This window comes from Chelmon rostratus, chromosome 4, assembly GCF_017976325.1.
Source record: "Chelmon rostratus isolate fCheRos1 chromosome 4, fCheRos1.pri, whole genome shotgun sequence".
NCBI classification, from domain to species: Eukaryota; Metazoa; Chordata; class Actinopteri; order Chaetodontiformes; family Chaetodontidae; genus Chelmon; species Chelmon rostratus.
Window position 1 is genome coordinate 19430258 of NC_055661.1, and position 22597 is coordinate 19452854.

At 43.7% G+C, this 22597-nt stretch overlaps 2 protein-coding genes across 6 annotated transcripts in view; both read left to right on the top strand.

Annotated features, from left to right (window-relative positions):
- Window positions 1-7765, top strand: part of ap3d1 (adaptor related protein complex 3 subunit delta 1) — a 28420-nt gene extending 20655 nt beyond the window's left edge. For 2 of the 5 annotated variants that reach the window (XM_041935116.1, XM_041935119.1), the window contains 9 exons: window positions 202-312; window positions 586-741; window positions 1112-1159; window positions 2254-2443; window positions 3740-3828; window positions 4257-4342; window positions 4756-4877; window positions 5224-5303; window positions 5439-7765. In XM_041935116.1, the coding sequence (XP_041791050.1) occupies window positions 202-312; window positions 586-741; window positions 1112-1159; window positions 2254-2443; window positions 3740-3828; window positions 4257-4342; window positions 4756-4877; window positions 5224-5303; window positions 5439-5534 (978 nt within the window). In that variant the 3' untranslated portion in view covers window positions 5535-7765. Of the gene's footprint in view, window positions 1-201; window positions 313-585; window positions 742-1111; window positions 1160-1843; window positions 1865-2253; window positions 2444-3739; window positions 3829-4256; window positions 4343-4755; window positions 4878-5223; window positions 5304-5438 lie in introns of all 5 variants that reach the window. The other 3 variants (XM_041935117.1, XM_041935120.1, XM_041935115.1) reach the window with 2 other exon arrangements.
- A 1413-nt stretch (window positions 7766-9178) lies between these two features.
- On the top strand, window positions 9179-21451 carry cdc34a (cell division cycle 34 homolog (S. cerevisiae) a). The gene is made up of 5 exons (XM_041935918.1): window positions 9179-9627; window positions 18229-18315; window positions 18450-18547; window positions 19718-19852; window positions 20015-21451. The coding sequence occupies exons 1-5, from the start codon at window positions 9445-9447 to the stop codon at window positions 20238-20240; spliced, it is 729 nt and encodes a 242-aa protein (XP_041791852.1). The 5' UTR covers window positions 9179-9444; the 3' UTR covers window positions 20241-21451.
- Window positions 21452-22597: the final 1146 nt, after the last annotated feature.

The following is a 22597-nucleotide window of genomic DNA, read 5'->3' on the forward strand; positions in this document are numbered from 1 at the left end:
GTGTTTGTGGTATCACAGAGCTTAGTAGGTTGCAGCTGATCACGAATGATGTTATGAATGACTGAGTGAACACACTAACTTCACTTACCTCTATCGGCACAGAAAAGGCAAACACTGCTGTATATGTTACATGCCATGGTTGCTCACTACTAATGCCTTTGTGTGTTTTTGTGGTGGTGGTGTGTGTGTTTGTGCGAACAGGAAACAGCAACAGTAGCAGCAGCAGAAGCAGCCCCCGTGCCTGAGGCAGCCTCTGGCACGGCGCCAGACTCCGAGCCTGATGAGCCCAAAGACACCGAGATGGAGGAGACTGTGAGTCACCAGTGATGATGCGATAATTACGAAGTAGAAAGTCTGGCTGCTGTGCTAGAGATTCCAGTTCACAGTGACCTGGCAGCATGCAGCACATTGGCTGCTCTTATTCTCACAAGTTTGTGTAAATGGTGTACCAGAGGCCAGCCAGTTCTTATGTGGTCTCTGGAGGACATTTCTACCAGCAGCCATGTTTCATTACCAGTTCAGCGCTCAACCTCCTTGAATTTATAATAATTGTCTCCATCTTGCTTGTGGTTTTCCAACGGTAAGAAGTCTTCCAAACACAAGAAGAAGAAGCAGAAAAAGGAGAAGGAGGAGAAGGAGAAGAAAAAGAAGAAGAAGCATCATCATCATCACCACCACAGTGATGGAGGTGGAGAGGAGTCTGTGCAGAATGGCACGCTGGAGGAGGAAGAGCCTCTGCCGGTCAGTGTTTGTCTTCAGTGTGAATAAAAGCATTCAACACTTACGCATGTTTTTATTTTATGCATTGATAAAGTGGCACCCTTTCGTCAGTCTTTCATTCCTCTTGCTTTGATACGCGCACAAATGGCTGACGTACAAATGGCTGACGTCAAAGCCACAAATAACTTAATTCTGCATGTAGGCAGCAGTATATCATCTTTTTGATCTGTGCCTTCAAGCTCCACTGTTTAAACCCCCTGACCGCTGCAGACTCACACACACACTGCTGCCTTGCTTGTTATGCATCAACTAGAACCGGCTCCTGTTGCCTAGTTAGCATACTGAGTGACAGAGAATGCCTGATCTGACCTGAGCTCTTCTCCCCTTTCAGCCCATGTCCAATTACTGCCTGTTGGCTGAGAACTCCTACATCAAGATGGTGAGTGATGGCGATTGAGATGCTGCTGCTTTTTACCTCGAGGCTCTAAAAATTCAGGGTTTTTTGACTCATTATTTTTAATAGTTTTGTTGTTCTGGTCATGATAACAATTCATTTACCTATATCCAATCAGGGCTGTTTCAACCACAAATGACAAAGCACCACATGAATGTGTCGAACGTTATCAGATTGTGACATCTTTATCTGCCCGATTTAATCATGTTTACATTCTTTCATTCACTTAATGGCATTGAGGGATGATGAAAGAGTTCGAACTAAACACGCGTTTGTTTGCTAGATTACAACGCGTGCTTTTGTCTGGTTACTGAGAGGGACAAATACATTTAATCATCTGACTGACCACGTGACATTTGTCCTTAATCGACTTGCTTGTTGTATTGCAGTCTCACAGAATACCCATTTCTGCAATGATAAATCAAATGTTTTTACCAATAATAAAACCCAGGGTTGTGGAAAACCTGAGTTTTCCTTTAACAATGACCAAACTCTACCCTTTACACTGGTCCTCTGTGTTGTGAAAACAGTCATGGCAAACACTGATGTTCATGTTTACGCTGTTGCTATTAATGTGAAATCTAAAAGAACAGTATGAGTTAAAAAAAATAAAAATAAATTTATGCAGAATTTATGCAGATCTGTCATTTTCTCTCCCTCTCTTTAAAGATGATGGAGGATGCTGATGAGGTACTGGTTAAAGTTCTGCCAGTGACAGAATGTTATTAAATGTCTTTTCTCTTTTCTGGTTTCTTTCTGTGTTTGCTGTTCTTCACAAACTGGCCTCTGAGGCAGACTACTTTAATGCAGTGAGGCATCAGTTTCTAAGAATGATTTTGTTCTTGGGATTTTCTCCCTGTGCGCTCAGACTGGTTTCTGGAAGCAGTGATGTGTGCTTTGATGTTGGGTTTATGAATCGGGTTTGCTGTGTTTACTGTTTGCCTTCTCTAAATAGTCCTCCCTCAGTTTTTAAAATACAAAGAGGGAGGTTTGGGTGGCTTGAGTTTGAACAGTATTTCCTGGTGCAAAAAATTGTCTTTGATACTAAAAATAATTTTCTTTTTTCCCCTCCTATTAAGGTATACGACATCCAGGGAAACCTGCAGGATGGCAGTCAGGTTGTGGTGTCTGTTATATTTGAAAACAAGTGTGACAGCTTCCTCAAATCCATGGAGTTCAACGTCCTGGACTCTCTCAACTCCAAGCTGCAGAGGCCAGAGGGTTCGGGTCCACACGATGGCCTCACCGTCCCCTTCCAACTTCCACCTGGTCAGTGATGATCTGCTCAACGCAGGTCTTTTAATAAAGGAGTTAGATTTTTCTAAAGATTACACCTACTCAAGCTCATTGCTAGGCATGGGACGCTATGAAAATTCTGTGTCATTATAAATAGTTGCTATATTAGATAGATAGATAGATAGATAGATAGATAGATAGATAGATAGATAGATAGATAGATAGATACTTTATTTATCTCCAAGGAGAAATTTGCTAATATTATTCTAATAATCAACAAAAGAAGAACAAAGAATTGTTGCTGGTCCATGTGTCCTGGAAGATTTTAATGGGAGAAATTCCAGTCAAATATTATCTGTGTTTATGGACCCTACTGGGGACAACAATTTTTTTAATTGGTGTAATATTGACTGAGAACGCTGCCGTTGGGAGTTGATCCCTCCGGACATTTGCGCACTGTCAAACTACGTCCACTAAAAATGTTTGTTTTTGCTACTGAAAGGCTCACATTGTTATTCTAAGTGTCTGACAAGATTAGGAAATGATCCCTACAGAGAAAGGCCCTTTTGTTAAACCTTAAAATCCTTTTAAACAGAAGCAGCCACTTTATTGCTCTCGCCAAAGCCACCAGACTCCATTTACAGAAATGGTATGTCTATCATAGTAAAACACACTTTATTCAAACTTGACAGAAACAAAATAAAACCTGCCTTTCCACTCTTCCAACAATCACCACCAACTCCGGTTTAGGCGAAATAAACCCTTAATTTGTCGAGTTAGGTGTAAAGATCTCAGTAGAGGAATCAGAGGGAGGGTGGACGGAAGAAAAGCAGCAGGGGAAAACAGCATGTACAGACAGAATATTTTCAATTGTTTGGATGAGTATTCCCAGGAATCCAGTTTTCAGGGATTAAACCCTACCGCACAGCACTAAGGTTATAACGTTACAACCAACCAGAGGTAAAAGATGAAGCAAATTAGCTAATGCTTCCTGGCTAACTTGAGCTAAATACACTGGCGGCTAAAACGTTAACTAACCATCACAACACACATCAACACACATATCATAAGGTAACAAGCTTTTGGATAAATGTCAACATTGGTCCAATTTAAGTTAGACTGCTTAGAGTTCAGCGAACAGAGCTAAATGGTGGTTACAGAATTTTAAAAATATTTTTTTAATATGATGTTATCAGTAATTTCAAATTGGAAGCACACATCAGTGGGAAGCTCTTTGTACTACTTCTGTATGTATCTACTTCTCATCTCACTTTGGGGAGTTTTGTTAAGTCTGATTACTTAAATGTGAGCTTTTCTCTTGTGCTTCAGGGGTGTCCAATGAGGCGCGATTTGTCTTCACTGTGCAGAGCATCGTAATGCCACAGAAACTGAAGGGAACCCTCACCTTCATAGTAAAGGTCAGTAGGAAAGCAAGCATCCACACACCAAAACAAACATAATTGGCAGTTTCTTGTTTTTGTTATTTCAGCATCATGTTTGAAACCAGCCATAGCTTCCGTAGTGTGTTTCTAAATGCTCTAAATTCTCCACTTTTTCAATGTTGTTTATTTTGCTGCTACCAGTCCTCGATATGTCAAACAGAAGTCAGATTGGCTGGATTTGTTGTATTTATTAATGTGAGTGTTCCCATTTTGTTGATACTGTTTATGCGTTGAACACATTTTGGGGGCAGAATGAGACATGGAATCCTTACAATGCTCCAGCTTTCATTTTGGTTAATGACCCTTTACCCAGATCTCTCTACGGATCTGCAGGCCAAAACAGATTAAATCAAGGGCCACGTTACTGTCATTGATTAACTGTATTTGTTGTTGTGTTCAAACAGAACGAGGACTCCTCCACTCATGAGAAACTGGACTTCAAACTGCACTTTACCTGCACCTCCTACCTAATCACTACTCCTTGCTACAGGTTGGTGTATGAAGTTTCCATCTGAAACACCTTTCACACCACATTACAACCCACATTTACAGACGTACATTTTTATACTCTTCAAGGCCTTATCAGGATTATCAGGATGAGTCTGTCTAGGTAAACCACCACAGTTTGGTCTGGGTGTTGTTAGAAAAAACTTGCAGAATGACCAAAATGTAAATGTGCCATCCTCTGAGCAGCAGGAATAGGTTCAGACAATCTGCACATTAGATTTTTATATTTTCTTAGTGGGTCACCAAAAACCTTCAGATTTATCATCTGGGGACCATGAATGTCCGCAGTAAATTCAATGAGCATGTGGCTATCAGTCTCTGAGTTGTCTTAGCTCCTTGTCGTGTTTTGGCCGAGGAGTAATTGAAAGCTGAGTTTCTGTTGTTTTGTTTGGCCAGCGATGCGTTTGCAAAGCTGTTGGAGTCAGGCGACTTGAAGGGCAGCTCTGTCAGACTGGAGGGAGTCAACATGCCCTTCCACCACCTACTGGCCAGGATCTGCTTCCACCACCATTTCTCTGGTACATATATACACCAAGTCATTTACTATTTGTGCCAAGTGACAGACTTTTGTCCTAAAACATCAAGGTAGCTCACGGGTTTAGTGCTGCATATACAGAATTCAGCAATACAGTGTTTGTCAGGAATGTATGACCATCATAGCAGCATATTTTAAAGTCAATATAGTATGTTTCTATAATGGTGAAGTGAACTTGCAGGATGAGATTGTGCTGATCTAGTGGGCCCCACCCATGTGGTAAACCATGTAGTTTAGAAGGAAGGCTAAGAATAATCTGAATAATTATCATGTGATGCAATTGTTCTGAGGCTGCTGACACTTGTGCTCTTTTTGTCTTGTTGGATTAGTTGTGGAGAGGATCGACTCCTGTGCCTCCATGTACAGCAGGTCTATCCAGGGTCACCATGTTTGTCTGCTGGTCAAAACTGTGAGTGAACCAATGAAACTGCCCCATCATCCTCTGCGACTGAGATTTTTATACCCAATTATTATTAATTTATTGAAAAGTGCACTTTTGGATTACGACCTTGATTTTCTCTCTCTCTCCTTCCCTTCCCCCCAGTCTGGGCAGACAGTGTCCATTGACGCTAAATGTGACGAGCCGACGCTGCTTGGGAATGTGCTGGATGAGATCAAGCAGACCTTCTGTCAGTGCTGATTGTGTCCGACAGCCCCAGGGTGCCCCCCCTCCGACCTCTCCATGCCACCCCCCTCCCTCGCTGAAACACAACATAATCATGTTACGAAACACTGCGGCTGGCACTTCCAGTACCGCCCTATTTATTAGTCCTCAGATTCGCACGATTTCTTTCCCCTTACCTTCTTCTTCTTCTCCAGTGTCCCCACACTCTGTTGTTCCTGTGCTCTCTGAGCTCTGTGGTCACTCCCCGACACTTGATGTTGTTTTACAGACTCACCGTGTACATGCTCCGTCTTCTCTGCGATGCATTCTCATTTTTACCTGCTGGTTTTTGATCCCCAGCAGCTCACCCTGTTGCTCTCTGACTCTATACTGAGCTCCTGTTTCTGGGTGCTCTGCGTTCTCTGCTCTTTCTCATGCACCTCTCTGCCCTCCACTCTGTCGGCAATTCAGTGTGTGACAGTCGTGTAATTTAATGTTGACAACTGGACTTTTGCTGTTGATGGTTGAAATGTGTTTTTACAGTGTTGAAGTTTTTGGGTTTGTTTTTTGTTTGTTGTTTTGTCTCTTTCTTTTTTTTTTTGTCTGAAGCCTGTCTGCGCCTTTGTCCGCTCCCTTTCTTTCTGCTCACTAAACATCAGTGTGTGTGCTGCTCGTCTATGTAGGCCCAGAAAGACCATGTGATTGACTCTTTCTGAGACTGGTCCTAGCTGGCAAAATGGGGACCCTAACCTGCTCACCCACCACTGAACCTGGTGCCTGGATAAGACCAGACACTGAGCAACTACAGTGAGAATAGTGCAGAGATGAAACCAAAGCTACGTGTAAGGCATGGGTTTTAAACTTCTTTCAGAGCTGCTGCCCTACTTGCCTTTTGGCAAGGCTCAGAACTGATCTGCTAGTGTTAGTTCATCAGAATCCTTGTGTGGCACTACGGGTGATTTGTAGATCAGTGGCTTTGCTCTGTGCCTTGGCCGTGCAATCTGACCTACTCCTGCGCATCATGTGTTTCACAGCGCCCCCACCGCCCTCCCCAGTATATCCCTCCCTGATCAACTGCGCTAAGCTGTAGTTTGAGCCCCAAGGAATTTCCAACATATCATTCCTTTCACGAATCAAAGACGAATTTAAACACAAGAGAGTGTGAAAACGATTGGATGAAACTCGTTTCAAACAAGTTTCCCACCATTATTAGCCTCCTCTTCAACTCACAGATGTTTGGCTGGTTGTATAGAAGATGTTATATTATTGTAATACACTGAACAATAATGTTATTTCCATGAAACCACTATGGTGCTGAGGGCCCTCATTTGTGTCACCACATGGTCAGGTCAGTGACACTAATCTGGCATAAAGAGAGCTGCCCACTTAACATCACTGTCCTGCCTCCTTTCTCTGAAAAAGTCACATTACGCCTGGCTAAAGAACAACAAAGTTACACTATCAACCTGTCTTTATTTTTAAAACTAGCTGCATATCAGGTTGCTGAAGTTGTTCTGTCTGCCAGCAGAGACTGTTGAGTGGTTTTAGATTCCCTTTCAATCAGTATTAGGCAATGTGGCTTCCACTGTAAGGAAGCATCCACTCTGTTCATAGCAGAATGTGTTTTTTTCTGTCTTCATGTGAAACCTTTACGCCTGTGCCACTTTGACGTTTGCATCACAGTAGCTGCACCCGCTCCGGCTGACACTCAGCCGGAGCGTACCCGGACAAACCCTGATGTTCCTTTTCTCTTCAGAAACTGCCTTGCCACTTTTGTGTTCATTGACATGTTATGATGAACATGAATGGCCATTTTGTTCAAAAGAAATGGCTTCCTCTTAGAACTCTCTCAGAGGTACTTGATGTTTTAGTTTGTGTCATTCATGTCTGAGGTCACAACCGGTCCAGCACGACTTAACCTAGTAGTAGCAAGAAAAAAAACTGACTTGGTAGCGTCTCTGATAATATTTACTGGTAAGGCCCTCTTCACATCTGTCTGCTATTGTAGATAACAACTATGATAACGATGTCTGTGACCTGAAGACCAGGTCAGCCATTCCATGAGATCTTCTGTCCAGTAGTAGAGTCTAAATACAGAGGTGATCAGCTGTATTTCAGGAATGTCAATAGAAAATCTAAGTCTGTATGTATTCCCTGTTCCTGAAAATGACTGATATAAGTGAACCTGAAAAAACAACCCCGCTGAATTGTCCTAATTCTGATGATTTTTCCTGTGCATAATATTTGATTAAAATTTGTATATTGCATGAATAGGAATGTACACTTTTTATTTCACTTTATTTTCTGTTCCATGGACATGCTTACACAAACAAAAACTCGTCATTCCATTTTGTCCTTTTTTCTTTAAAATTTTTTTATGAAGTTTACTTCTCTATTTTTGATGGTATTGTGTTTTTATTCTAAGGTCAGACAATTTAAAAAAAAAAAGTGATATCGTTGAATGTTTTAAATTATTAAACACAGGGGAAGGAAGGGGGTTCTCTTTGGTGTCATGACAATTAGGGCATGGGGCTCCGGATAAGTTGAGTAGAACAGGCAACGTGAAGCAGTGTACTGAGAAGCAACCCACTGTCTTAATTCTCTATTGGTTCAGTTGTAGTGAGTTATTTTACCAAGTTTGGCTTGTGACATTGAAATATACTCTCATATGGCTCTGATTTCTGACGGTCCTGTCCTTTTATTTCTCCATATTCAATTATCAAGCTGTACAATGTAAAATGTTTTAAAGGGGACAACATAAATTATCTACATTCCCTTTAAAGAAAGTCCACCCAAATTAAAAATAAAGGCTGTAAGAAGCTGCTGTCGTCCATTTTTGTGTTACAGTAAACCAATAAACACCCACATATGCCAAAATGTTTAATCTTGTGTCTGTGTATGAGGGGACAATATATGGGTAACAGAGTAATGTGTGTGTGGTGTGATTGTTTTAAAAGAGACATTAAGAGTGAAAGTTTGATCAATAAACGAACGTGTATTACTAGAACTTCAATTCCCAGGAAGCCTTGCATTGACAAGTAATCGACACCTCTTTCCTGACTGACAGCGAGCAGCTGAGTTGAGTAAAGTTTAACTGACAAAGCTGCACGTTTTCGTTATATTGTTTAAAGTAGAAATTTCTTCTTTGAGCGCAAAGGCCGCTCAGCTGATCGCCTTTTCCTTGTGATAGCAACACACCCGACGGAGGAGACAGGCTAGCTTTCGTTAGCACTACTGTCAAGTTAACTAACCGGAATATGTTTCCCGTGTTAACTTTCAAAATAAAACCCAACTTGAAGCGATAACTATGTTCTTCAAATGTTACACGTGTGCCTGCAGAGCTGTCTTAAAGGGTAGATATTTAGCTTTATCATACATTTAAGTGTAACTGATTTAATATTTTGTAAATATCTTGGTTAAAGGCTTGCTACAGAGAACGCTAAATAGCCTGAAACCCAACGACGTGAAAAGTGATTTATTAGATACAAAATTGTCTAAAAGAAAAGCAAAACTCAATAATGTTATTTTTTATCTTAAATACCAGCAAAATTAAAAATAAATACACGCTGAAGTCACGAGCTGTTAAATTAGAACAAAAACCTAAATATATAAAAGGGGTATTTCGAACGCTGTAACCGGAAATCGAGCCGCTAATGTTTGTGACTTGATAACAGTAGGTTTAGATGGTCGTTAATACCTGGGGCTCCCCGGGATTGTTCATAACAACAGAGGAAGCCGCACCAGCTCTGACCAAATAAAGCCCAGTCGCGGGTTTTAGATCCTGTTTTGGTACCGCACTAACGGAAACTATCGTTAACGCGTTCCTGTGCGAACAGGCTTCGTTCCTCCACTGATAGCTATTGTTTGTACCGAGCTAGCTTTGTCCTTCTTCGCAGTCACAGCTGTGGTGGGTTGCTGATATATTTATATCAAATCGTTGTGGAATATGGCTCAGCATGGACATCATGTAGCCAGTTCCCAAAAAGCACTAATGCTGGAGATGAAAAGTCTCCAAGACGAGCCAGTCGAAGGGTTCAAAATAACTTTGGTGGACGAGTCGGACATGTACAACTGGGAAGTAGCGATATTCGGACCCCCAAACACACACTACGAGGGTGGTTATTTTAAGGTGAGTAGCTAATGTTAGCTAGCAGTCGATCTATTGTTCTTTAGCTGGTACATTTAGCCTACATTCGTGTAATTTACTCAAAAAGGACAGCTAACCTTATCCTCCAAGTTACCGTCTTCAACAGCAGCAGGTAACAGTTAATAACATTAACTTAGCTAATAGGCAGTTGTTCCCTGTTCAGCGTTACTGTGATAAAACAGTCTCGCCTTCTTTGTTCAACTTTAAACCACTAAGTCAGGATTGTGACATTTTAGTGTTGTCGACTCGTAGACATCAACACCTTTTCCTCCTATGGCTTATTTTTCCTTTAAAATCTAGATTAATTGAGGCCCCTTGATAGTGCCAGTCAGCACATGATCAGGTTTTGACAGACTTCAGTGTTAACATGAAACAAAAGGTTGTTAGCATAACCGCCTCGAGCTTTAACATTACTATGATTAGCCAAACTCATCATCTGACTTGTTAATTCAATCATTTGTTTTGTGTTTGTCTTCACAAATGCACAGCCCTAGGTTAAAAAGGCTTTTTGTTAGTTTATTCAGATGAACTCAAACGTACCAATCCATAATGCATGACCACCATGCTCTTGAAATGTAGACACCCCCAGTCTTAACTTGCCTTAATTTGTTTGAATTTGTTTTCCAGCACAATTTTTCCCTTGAGAGTGAAGATGTTTTGGTTTCACAGATGTGCTCTTCCTGTTTTTGAGCATTTGGGTTATTGACAAACAGGATCATCAGAGCAAAAGCCTCCACTAAGTTATTAACTATTGAATTATCTTGCTTGTACTTAGTGCTTAATTGTAAGATCTTTGAGTGACACACATTCATTTTCATGGCACTGTTGCTGTGACCCTTGTCCTGTTGTGTACTAGTTGTTAGCACTGTTTTGTCCCAAAGGTAGGAGATACAGTACCTGATTTTTAGACCCGCCTTAAGTCCCACACACTTAAATTGTGAAGAAAAGGTTTCATCACAGTCTACTGTGCAAAGAAAAACAGAGGATTGTTACTCACCCACTTTACTGTCTAGCAAATAAACCCCTGTTAGCGCTGCTTCAAACTTTGCCCTAGATAGTTGTTTTATTGGACACAAATAATGAGCTTTTGTTAAGGTGGAATAATAGTCCTGTCTGTCAGAGAAAAAGACAAGAATAATATAGGTCACGGCCCTGACAGAGCATTTAAATTTATCTTTGAGTAACAAACAAAAATAACAACACATACTCAAATTCTACATGATCCATTTACAGGGGCTTTTTGTCATGAGCTTATCATGCTTTAATTAAGTCACATTCTCCATAATTGTTTCCACATTACAGCTAAACTGTAATGTGTCAGTGAAGGCTCCCACTGTGTTCAGGTCCAGCATATTGTAACTACTCTCTGTTGTCACTTCAGCTACACAATGCCTTGGTGATTCCACTTTTTGAGATGCTCATTCATTTTTTGCCTCTGGTCTTTTTCAAGTCTGTGAACACAAGCGGAGGGCCCCGGCCCGGCTGCTGTAGATGGCGTTCAGTGCATCTGTGTGGGTGCTGTGTACAGGATTCCTTTGTCGGGCCAGGAATGCACAGCCTGGCTGTGAAATCCACCGCATGGTTGTGACTCATTGTTCTGTGCTGGGTTTCCATCCAACCTGTTAGCCATATTCTTACAAAAAAGAAAAAAAAACCCGCCCTGTTCTGACCAGATTACCCCAACAAATGAGCGCGATGACACACTGCAGCTGCATGTTCATCCGAAACGGGGCAGGCAATGACGTCACACGAAACCTGGCTGAGTCAGGTGTTTATTTCAAAAGGGTGTTGCTTGCAAAGAGTCACCTCATGACAAATACATCATGACTGCAGGCACAAGTGGGCATATTGAAATGTCATTCATACAGGATTAGATATCTGTCCTGGATCCACAGTACAAAGTCAAATAGTGTCTTGCCATTAGAAACTGAGCCGACCTGACCTGTAGGTCTCATGATGGACCCTGATGATGACATTTCCAAGCCTAAGGTCCTTTGTGTGTGTGTGTGTGTGTGTGTGTGTGTGTGTGTGTGTGTGTGTGTGTGTGTGTGTGTGTGTGTGTGTGTGTGTGTGTGTGTGTGTGTGTGTGTGTGTCTTCTGCTTTGTCATGTGAAGTATCCCTTCAGGCTCCAGTGTCTGATGATTCCTGGCACAGGGCCATAACCCATAGCCAGCAGTCATCCTGGGACGTTTATGAAGCAGTGGGTTGCCTACCCTCAGTATACAGATTTAAAGTAGTGTTCTGTTGAAGTTGAAGTTATCTTGGAATGGGGACATCTTTTGGTATTTTAAATGCAACTGCAAACTGAAGGGAATGGAAAGACTGTCAAGTTTATGGCCTACTTCACATGTATGTTGATGTCATATAATCACTGGTCCATGACTGATTCTCTCTGTTTGTTTCTTTCCTTTCTCCTTAACATCTATCTTCTCTGCTCTGATTTTTTTGATCCCAGGCAAGTCCTGTAAAAATGAGATTTGAGATTTCAGTGTTTTTAAGAAATAATACAGTCACACTCCATAACAATTTGTTTGCCAGTATTCAGCATTTCATATGGAAATATATGCTAAGCACAGTCCCTTGCAACAGTTGTTTGAGTCTCATCAAACATTATTATTTGCTGAGGAAGTACTTGGTTTGGTCAGTGTCCTCTGGGATTGCAGTTTCATAATCAGCTTGCAGTTCTGTTTAAAATGCCAAGATGGAAGAAGAGTTGAAAATGCAGTGAGGCACAGCACTGTTCTGCATGTAGTGACTTATTCCATAACTTATTTTGATCTGTAAACTCCCTCCTCAACAAGCCACAGGTGATTGCTTCACTTTCCAAGGAACCCCGAACAGGCTTTCACCTTACATTGCTTACAGTACAGAATATATGAAGCCCTGGTGTAGTTTTGCCCTTAATTGTGTCAAGTATTTGTTTCATAGCTATGCAATATTTATTGCTATCGCCATCTGCATGGTGCAGTAACAGATATAACAAAACCCACCATATTTCCCGTTCGTCTGTGCTCTGATTGGCTTATTGGGTTAAAGAAAAGAGACATGTTCCAGTCCATAAACTCCACTTGAGAACTACGCCATTGCTTTTCCTGTAACACCAGAGACTGTCCGTTCACATTTGGCAGATGTGACCTCTTCCTGCTCCGGTTTGTGTCACGCACCAGAACAACAGAAAAAAGTACTGTGCTCTATATCCACAACTCTGAGGTCATCTGGTACTGTTCCACAGGAGTTTGTCACAGTGCTGTACTGCAGAAACTGTGCCGCGTGTGTCGTGACGGAGCAGCACTGCTGTGGAAGAGCGTGGGATCTGTGACGAAAGATGTTGGAAGTGCTGCTGTGTCAGCACCTGGCAGCTTTATTGTCATTTAGTTTTGCATGTAGTTATGATATGAACAGGGGCTCTGCAGCTCAAAATATACTGTGAAGCAGAACATCTTACATTTGTCAGTCAAGTGGTTTTCTCGAGTGACTGACTAAACACAGGCCGACCACCTCTTCACAGCAAACATGAAAAAGAGGGGTGTTGCCCTTTGTTTTTGTCCCGGGCCTGTCTGTCTTTTTTAGCTTCTGACTTCCGTGGGCAGACACCCAGATCTGTTGAGCAGCTGACTCCGCGTTTGAGCCTTCCTTTTTCCCTTTCCTTCCTCCTCGGGATGCTTCATAATTTGCACGGTCTCCATGTTTGGCTGCACTAGCAGCAGGGAGGGTACAGGCAAGAGGACCCAACCCGGCCGCAGAGGGCTTGGCTGGGCTGAGCCGCCGGAGTCATGTTTCCCCCCTCTGGCTGTGTCACAGAGAAACGAGAGCAGGGGAGAGGAAATAAGAGGGAATAGGGAAACAGCCAGATCAAGAGCAGGCAGGGCCCTTCCTTGCGGTGGTGCCCCTCTTGAAAGGAGAGCCTGCTGTTAATAGAGGTGAGTGTGAGGCCCCAGTAGACAGTTATAACCGTCCCCTGAAGCCCTGACCATGTGTTCGTTTTCGCTTCCTGTATGGGCCACCAGTGTGGTAATCATACCTCTAAAGCCAAGCTGTTCGGGGCTGTTGTGATTACCTAGGAATCAGTTTGTGACATAACTGCAGCTTTTGATCCTTTTCCTCGAGGCCCCCCTCCTGAGTTCAGTTAATGAGGCAGGGGCCTGTTGGGTATGAACATGATAATCTCTGGGACCTGTTTGTGTGTGTCTTGGGTTGTATGGAATTCGCTCTACTCAAGGACATTTTTCTTCGTCATTCAGTGTGAGTGTGGGGTGGGTGAAGGATCAGTGTGTGTGTGTGTGTGTGTGAGGATAAGGTCTGTAGAGAAGGTAAAGAGGTGCACAGGGAGAACAGAATGATTTGTTCTGTTCAGGGTCTTTGCATTGACCTGGTTTACTTTGCCTCGCTGTCATTTTCCACAGGGTGGGCGTGTTCACCCTCATTCCTGTTCTCTCTTCAAGGAGGCTTTTAGCTCACAATCCAAGAAAGATGTTGATAGAAAAAAGAGGAAATTCCGCTTGTGTTCTGCATTCTCAGTAACAAGTCTTTTTTGCATGCTTGACAGGAAATTGGTTGCACTTCATGTCCGTTGCTCAAATGAGCTGTTCAGAGTGGATCACCTTTTTACCGTGGATGCCGTTAATTGTGCACAATCCAGTTGCGAGGCATGGCATGCAAGTCAGTTGTAGCATGTTGCAGCAGCAGTAGTGAGGCTAGCAATTTGTGATGGGCAGAGATCTCTTTTGAGATGCTGCATCTAAAGCACAAAATCCCTCCCAGTAGTGGAGGCAGAGAGAGAGGGGAGTGCAGTAAAGGCATACAGAGACACCTTTACATGAGATTGACGCCTGGAAACTCAAAATAGAAAGCCGATATTGGCTTCGAAGACCCTGCTGAATCGTCCTCTCTTCTCTCCCCTCTACTGTTTGTTCGGTGCTGGTGAGACAGGAGACGAGCTGATCACTGCTGCAGAGCAGATGAGCAAACCGAGCATCCTGTCCACTTAGGCCGCAGCTCTGTCACACTTCTCTACCCCATCCATCCCTCCCTCCATCAATTTAGGGTTGGGTGACACATGGCTGGGCAGACCGGTCCCCTCTGTTGACTTCACATCTTCTGGTCAGCGAGGTTTAAAAACTTGATCGCACACATACAGATTTGTGCCCCCAATTTACAGGCTTTTACGATCTTCACCTTACAAAATATCTCTCTGTACTCATAAGAACGCAGAAACAATTTGAAACAGCCAAACAAGCATGCCAGGCCAATAGGTGGCGACAAAGTCTACATATCAAATACCGGAGAACATTCTTAGCATGCACAGTGAGCTATTTTCCTTTGGCGGTAGTGACATGAAAACACAAATAATAGTAGCTTTTTGTTTAAATATTTGCAATCATTTAATACCTTTTTGGCACATGACTTAGCAGTGCTAACCAAACATAAACTAATCAGTCCACCATTGTTTTTGTTTCATGCTCATTGCACAAAGCAACAATGGGCAGGGCTTTTTGCACATATACACCAAGCAGCAACCTCCAGGGCGGAAAACTGAAGCCAAAAAGCAGTTCCTCAAATGGCCACTTGAGGCTAGCTCAAAAAACGAGCCAATCCCCATTAACCCCCATATTAAAATGCCCAACTGTACAGCAAAAGTAAACATGTTTATAGCCTTTTACAAGAAACGGTTTTGGTCTGTATAGCTAATTTCCCCTTTTACTACAACTGTACAGGGGTCAAATTTTTATATAACTCACTCATTTAAATTATATTAAGGCCCAAGTCACCACCTCTTTGGCCATTTTTGATTTAGCCATAAGTCTGGTGGAGTCATATCCATGTTTTATACAGCCTAAGATACACACAGATACAAATCTGCACTTTAGCAGATGTTTGTGATAATCTCTGTTTTAGTGATCTAAAACGCTGTTTGCATGTGAACAAGAGGCCCAATTGCAAAGGAAAATGTTCATTTTGCAAAACTTCTGTATATGTGTGATCAAGGCCTCAGGTTTTCTGGTCTCCAGTACGCACTGCATGGGTAAACCCTCAGGACAAATTGCTCTGCATCCAATCCTGTGGTTACATTGGATCTTATATTGTATTTGGCTATAGTTGATGCTGCTAAAACCACAAGCAACATGGATCTTTCCTATCTTCACTAGCCTCCTAACTTTGTCAATTTAATTTTAATAGTATTAAGGAGCTCTGAATGGTGCATGCATGACTTGTGTTTACATACAGTTTGTGACGTTGTGTTACAAAGAATATGGTTTTAAAACCTGGCAAGCTGCATTGTGAAATCACGCTCTTAGCTTCTAACAGGGATCAATGCTCATGCTTATCCTTAATGCATATCCCCACCCTCCTGCTTTACTTGTGGGTTGCATTCATACTTGCACGATTGTGATGAATGGAGCTATTTTATGGGAAGTGTTGATGCATGTAGTACGTAGGTCTCCTAACAACAGGACCCTATGTGATGAAAGCAGCAACAAAGTTGTGTTTTCTTCTCTGTCTGATCGTCTTTTTGTTTCCAAGATATCATAAAAAGTAGAGTGATAAAACTGTATGATCGCCGGTTCTTTGTGAGAGTGAACTAAATATGTCTGGTGCTTGTCCACAAACTTTGGAAAATCAAACCTGGAAGACAAACGAACACAACACTTCGAGGTGTGTAGCTTCCTCTTGCACCGTTTCCACCCCTGTTTGAACTGGACCAAACATTTTCTGATAGTAACTCTGGTTTTTTTTAAAACTGTAGCTGTCTGCTCATGTCATTAAGGTCAACAAATAACAGGCATTGCGTTGTAAAACAGATATTTGACAGTCAGTTGGACATGATCCGGAGGCGGAGAGGGTGAATTTTCCCCAAACAAACAAGATAAAATTTTCTTTTCCTAGTTCTCAGCCAGTGGGCAGATATGATCTTGATGCTTATATTGTTCTGGAAGACGAACCAAGCTCTCAGTGTCGCTGCCTGCCCCCCTCCACCTCCCGGCTGACTGCTGTGTGTTGCACTGCTGCCAGCCTGTAATGTGTGCAATGTTGGCTTGAACCCTGCACTCTGAAGGGCCGCCAGCTTTCTGGCAGGGTCAGTCAGACCCTGGGATTTTGTTTTTTCCTACAGGCGTCATTCTCTCAGGACTGTGTCAGTGTTTCCTCTCCGGTCTTGTTTTGTATGGTGCGAGCAGGCTTCTTCTGTTCGTTGCAGGATCAGGATCACTTCAGACACCTAATAGAACAAATATTGCTTTTGTATGTTGGTTCAGGACATACTGACATGCACTTCAAAGACAACAGACGTTGAAATGCAGCTTTAACAGACATGGTGGACGACAGCAGATTCGGTGACTTAACAGATCACACTTTGCAGGTTTTGGTCATACAGCCTGCTTTAAATGCTACATTACACGCAAAGCAGGATAAGACCTTAATGTTGAGCAATAGTATTATATAGGGCACAACCCCCTTTTATTCCGAGTGAATCCCCCGCCGCCTCCTCCCACTACCACTCCACCCTGCTCCCATGCAGCCGATCCCCCCCACCTCCCGCTCGTCGGTTCACTGTGGCGAGGACCAGCTGACCATGCCGAATCAGCAAGTGTGTATGTGTGTGTGTGGATGGCGGGGAGGGGGGTCAGCAGAAGGTTTCATGCTGTGAGTGACGTGCGTGTGTGTAATCAGTGTAGCCGGTGTCCCCCTCCCTGTCCCTCCTTTGGCACGCCTTATTGAACGAGAGGAGGGGTCTGATACACATAGTGGGATTTATACATTGTGTGTGTTTGTGGGTGTGGTCTTTCTGTGTGAGAACATAGACTGGCAGAACACGGGTGTGAGTAGTGGATTGTCTTGGGTTGCAGTGACAGCTGGAGAGGACAAACCCCCACAATGTCTTTATAGCGCCAACCCCCCCTCACCCACCGGTGTTTCTTTAAGCTCCACGCACTCAGCAGCTGAACGCACTGCGAGCCTCCCTCCCGCCCTCCCTCTGCATCATATTACATTACACCGTCATTAGCTCCTCTGTGCTCATCCACCTCAGTAGGGTTTGCTATGACTCCACAGCTGCTATTTATAGGTTTTCTCTCAATCACCATTGAAGCTGATCAGCACGATTGTGGAGGTCTTCATTCAGCAGCCGCTTGTTGACACCAGTGCTGCAAACATACTGGAGGTCTTTGTGAGGAATAACGTTCAGAATGAAGCCCTCTCTCTCCCCAGTATTGGTGTGCAAGTGTGTTTTTGCATGCGTCTGTGTGTGTGTTGCTTCTGCGGCATTGTACAGACTTGCATTTTGGATTCCCCTGGGAGACTGTGTCCACCAGCAGAGTAGTTTTTAGCAAAACTATGCGTGGGTAGGTTTTCTATAGGCAAACAACACCACCAATGCAATGCAATTATATGCAGCAGCCCGACTATAGCTGAAGGAATCACCCCTTTACTTTCCTAGTGCATTTGAGACAGCAAGGCTCTAAAAACAGTTCTCCCAAACAGTCAAAGTTTGGAGGGAAGTAGTCATGACTTGTCTGTTGGCAAGTGAGAAGTGTCAGTAAACTGCACGCCTGTCACATTGCTAATGTGTCTCCTCTCACCCCCAGGCTCGAATCAAGTTCCCGGTCGACTACCCGTACTCCCCACCAGCTTTCCGCTTCCTCACCAAAATGTGGCACCCCAACATTTACGAGGTAACTCTCACTGGTACAAAACATACAGTAGTTCATCATGTTCTCTGTCAATTCACCAGTGAGCTAGAGATCCTTCTGACATGACTCCAGGTAAAACTCTTTAGTGGTAATAACACAAATATTCATGTCCCCAGAACGGAGATGTATGCATCTCTATCCTGCACCCACCAGTGGACGACCCACAGAGCGGAGAGTTGCCTTCAGAGAGGTGGAACCCAACACAGAACGTCAGGTACACAACATAACGTCCTCAACGCCGTCCAAGAACACACACAAAACGCTCCAGCAGGGCTACTGTTGGTCAGGTGGCTTACAGCTGGCTCATTAAAACAGCCTCCTCCAAACCAGTCATCAATCTCTCCATTTATCAAGAAGGATTTTCATTCTCTTCTGTGGCCGCCTACATTTCTGCATTTTGACCTGAAAAAATGTGCAGACGTTACTCTCCACTGATGCTGCTTTCTAGCAGCTCTGCACCTTGATGTGATGTCACATAACGCCCCCTCTGCTCCTGTCCACATTTCTATTGTCCAACAATCAATACAGGCTAACAACTTCACATAACATTCAAGTGTTTATGCAGCTTGTAGCCCGTGTCTTACATCGAGCTCCTTTCTGCCTATCAGGATTTAGACTGATACATTTTTCCTGTCTTTGCTTGGAATCATCTTGTTACGATATGATCAAAATGCAAAGAGTTCCTGTAGTTTTCTTCTTGTTATGAGCTGTTTTGAAATGTCTTTCTTGTAAATGTCTTGCAGCTGTCAACCAACTTGTTGCCATGTAAATGCAGCAAACATCCAAACACGATGTATAATTTATACTCTTTGTCATATGTGACACAGATCCATTGTATTTAATCAACCCCTGCTGCTTTCCCGCCCTCTCTCTTACTCGCTGGTTTCTTTCATGTATGAACAGACACAAACTCCCATATAACTGTGTCACAGTAATTGTCCCTCTGTCGCCCCTGAGCTGATGATCACAGCAACAGAAACAGCCCCACAAGGCTAAAAGAACAGTTTTAAAATCAGTCCAACTAGTTGATTCACCTGAGTCAAAGTAAGGCATAAATAATGTAGAACACTGTTGTCTATTAGTATCTCTAATGAGCGTCTCTGGGAACTGAGAGCTGAATTCAACAGATGACAGCAGACAAATGGATGCTCTGAGGTTTAGCAGGCTGCTCATCTGACCTGAACACTCCCTCTTCTCTTTCTTTCCATCGCTGTACACCTCTTTGTCCTGCACTCTCAATGTCTCTTGTCTCGTCTTACTTCCATCCTCCCTTCCCTACCTACCCCCCATGTTCCTGTTTCCGTGTCCTTCCCCTTTCGTTGCTGTCCTGTATTTTAATCTGTCTCCGCTTCTGATGACGCCTCTCTCTCTCTTTCTCTCTTAGGACCATCCTGCTCAGTGTGATCTCTCTGCTGAACGAGCCCAACACCTTCTCCCCGGCCAACGTGGACGCATCCGTCATGTACCGCAAGTGGAGGGACAGCAAGGGCAAGGACAGAGAATACATCGAGATCATCAGGTACCAAGAGGGAAAAACCGCCCAGCACTTCTCACACTTTCAATGGGAGCTTGTCGGCGTAGCAGGTACACGGCGTACCAGCACCGGCGCTCTGTGTGGCCTCATCTGACTGCTTTGTTTTGTTTGCTTCCTCCTCTTTCTCCTCCTCTTTCCACCTCACAGGAAGCAGGTGCTGGCTACCAAAGCTGACGCAGAGCGGGACGGCGTCAAAGTTCCCGTCACGTTGGACGAGTACTGCGTCCGCACCCAAGTCCCACCCACAGACGACGGCTCCAACCTCTTATACGATGACTACTACGACGACGAGGAACTAGAGGACGACGACGATGAGGACGACAACGAGGACTGTTGCTATGACGAGGACGACTCAGGCACAGAGGACTCCTGACCGCGCCTCCCCGTCGCGTCACCCCCCTTCGCCCCTGACCGGTCCTTGTCCTCACCACCGCCACCCCCACACGCCTCGCTCTCTTGTCATGGACTGAACTTTAACTCCCCGCCCTCCCTTCTTCCCGAATCCCACCAAACCCCTCATCATCCTCACTTAGCACAGGCCCCCCTGTCCACCTTCTGTCACATGTGCAGTCACATTATGCACACTAAAACCTGATGCATCGAAGAAAAGAAAGCTACAGAGTTGTTTTTTCTGTTTCTTACATATTTCTTTTATTTTGTTATTTGTTGTGTGGGTAGAGGTTACACACACGATACACGCAGAACAGCACAACTTACTGTAATAGTACTGAGAACTGGTTTCAATTTTCCTCAAAAGCATTTTAGCTCAGAGAGCTATTTCTTCCTCTGGCTTTAAGTGGAACAAAGCGTAACAGAGGGGCAAGTTTCTTTGACAAAATTTGGCTGAGGAATGGGCACGCCTTCTCTCGGCATCAACAGCAGGGAGGAATGTAACATCACAGGTCACGCCAGATCAGAGTAAACAAAACTCGCGTACAGTATGTGTGTTCTGAAAAGCCGAGTCACTTCCATCTCTGAGCCGTGTGTGCGTGCGTGCGTGCGTGCCTCTGGGTTAACAGGCTGTTTGAAGCCCTGCCACGTTTCACCTCTGACCCTTTGAGCCCCAGGGCTTGTGCTGCTCCAAACAGTGAATTTACCCATTTAAAAAAAAAAAAAAAGCCGTTCGCACTCCCTCGTGCCTTCCCTCACTCCCTGATATCACAGATCTGGACGACTCGTGGGACAGGCCGCGCACACACAGCGGGTCGAAGCAAACCCCGACCAGCCAGACAAACAAAGGTGGCAGAGGGGAGATATTCATGCTCGCAAGGTCCCAGGTGGGGACACAAACAGCGACCCTCCTGATGGAACAAGTTTCATCTTATTTATAGCAGCACCTGTCAGATTTGTCCGGGGTTGTGAGTGAGAAAGGTGAGATCTCAACAGCTGAACTGAAGAATGGAATGTAGATCAGAATCCCACAAACGTCCTCTACTGACTGCCACGCAGCCTTCATCACACAAGCACGTGCTGCTAGTGGCCTGGATGCATTAAGAAACAGCTAGCTGAGCCTGCCGCTGCTCATGAAATCTAATGTACTGTATTTAAAAAAAAAAAAAAAAGAAAGAAAAACCTATGCAGTGCTGTAACCTACTTAATATGCAGTGCTTTAAACGTGGCAGTAAGGCTGAGCCTTTCAACAGTCTGACCTGAACTCCAGCTTGAGTTCCACATGATCCTGTGAGGGCTTTGGACTGACCATGTCTTCGGTTGGAGAGGGACGTGTGTAGTTGTATCCGTCTTTGTGTTTTTTCGGTGGGTTGTACTTCAAACTAGTTCCAGAGCAGGAGAGAGTGAGATTGTACCTCCATCAGAGCTCGCCCCCTTGTGGTGGATGTGTATACAGGCAGTTTTTTCCTCCCACCCACCCTCTGAAGTGCTTGACTGGGTTTGGAGCCATCTTGACTCACCTGAATCAAGGAACCCTGTTACCTCAGAGGAGGCGAGGCAGCAGCGTGAGTGATTCAGAAGATGGCCTGATTATGTAGACTGACTGGGTTTTGTTCTTAGTCTGTGCTGTCGAGAGGCCCTGTGGTTTCTTCTCACTGCCAGGAGCGCTCTGCCTCACACTCGAGACACATTACCACCATCCAGCAGTATTCCTGATGAAATTCTCAACATCGCTGTAACCGTATTTCCGTTGTGTGTGAACATTCGCTGATCTGTTTCTAAGATGTGCTGAGAAATGTGGAGAAGAAGCACAGAAATAGGAAGGCATATATAGGGATAGGGTTGACCTTTGAGCATGAACCGGAGAATGTGGTTCTTCACTAGCATGCTGTTATGATGTGTTTGTGGTTTTAGATCTGCTATAAGGGTCGGGATTGTGTCCAGGGACAAAGGTCCTCTACTCAATTTTATCTAAAACTGTTGCATTATGAATGGGCTGAGGGTTGTCTCTCTTTTTTTCTGTTTTGATGTACTCTTTTATTTCCAAATTGTGGTGTGAGCTGCAATGTTTTTTATCTTATTTGTATTAAGTGCTACGAATATCGACCTGATTGTTAAAAGGAAAAAACAAGATTGTTCATAGACGAGCGAACAAATGTTTATACCACTTATACATAAATATCAAACAGCATAAAAGTTCTGCAGAACCAAATTGACTCAGCACACCATACAGGAATTATTCTGGCCTTTTATCAAGCCCTGAATGCTCAGATGTGAGTTATGAATACTCTGTAATGGACTGCTGTCTATCACGCAGCCTATGAATGATCCTCCCGTTCT

Bases quoted from the DNA above. Each gene is read 5' to 3' on its own strand.
- cdc34a (XM_041935918.1), top strand. From the start codon at position 9,445: ATGGCTCAGCATGGACATCATGTAGCCAGTTCCCAAAAAGCACTAATG. The intron at 9,628-18,228 runs GTGAGTAGCTAA...TCTCACCCCCAG, and splicing joins ACGAGGGTGGTTATTTTAAG to GCTCGAATCAAGTTCCCGGT. The intron at 18,548-19,717 runs GTACACAACATA...TTTCTCTCTTAG, and splicing joins AACCCAACACAGAACGTCAG to GACCATCCTGCTCAGTGTGA.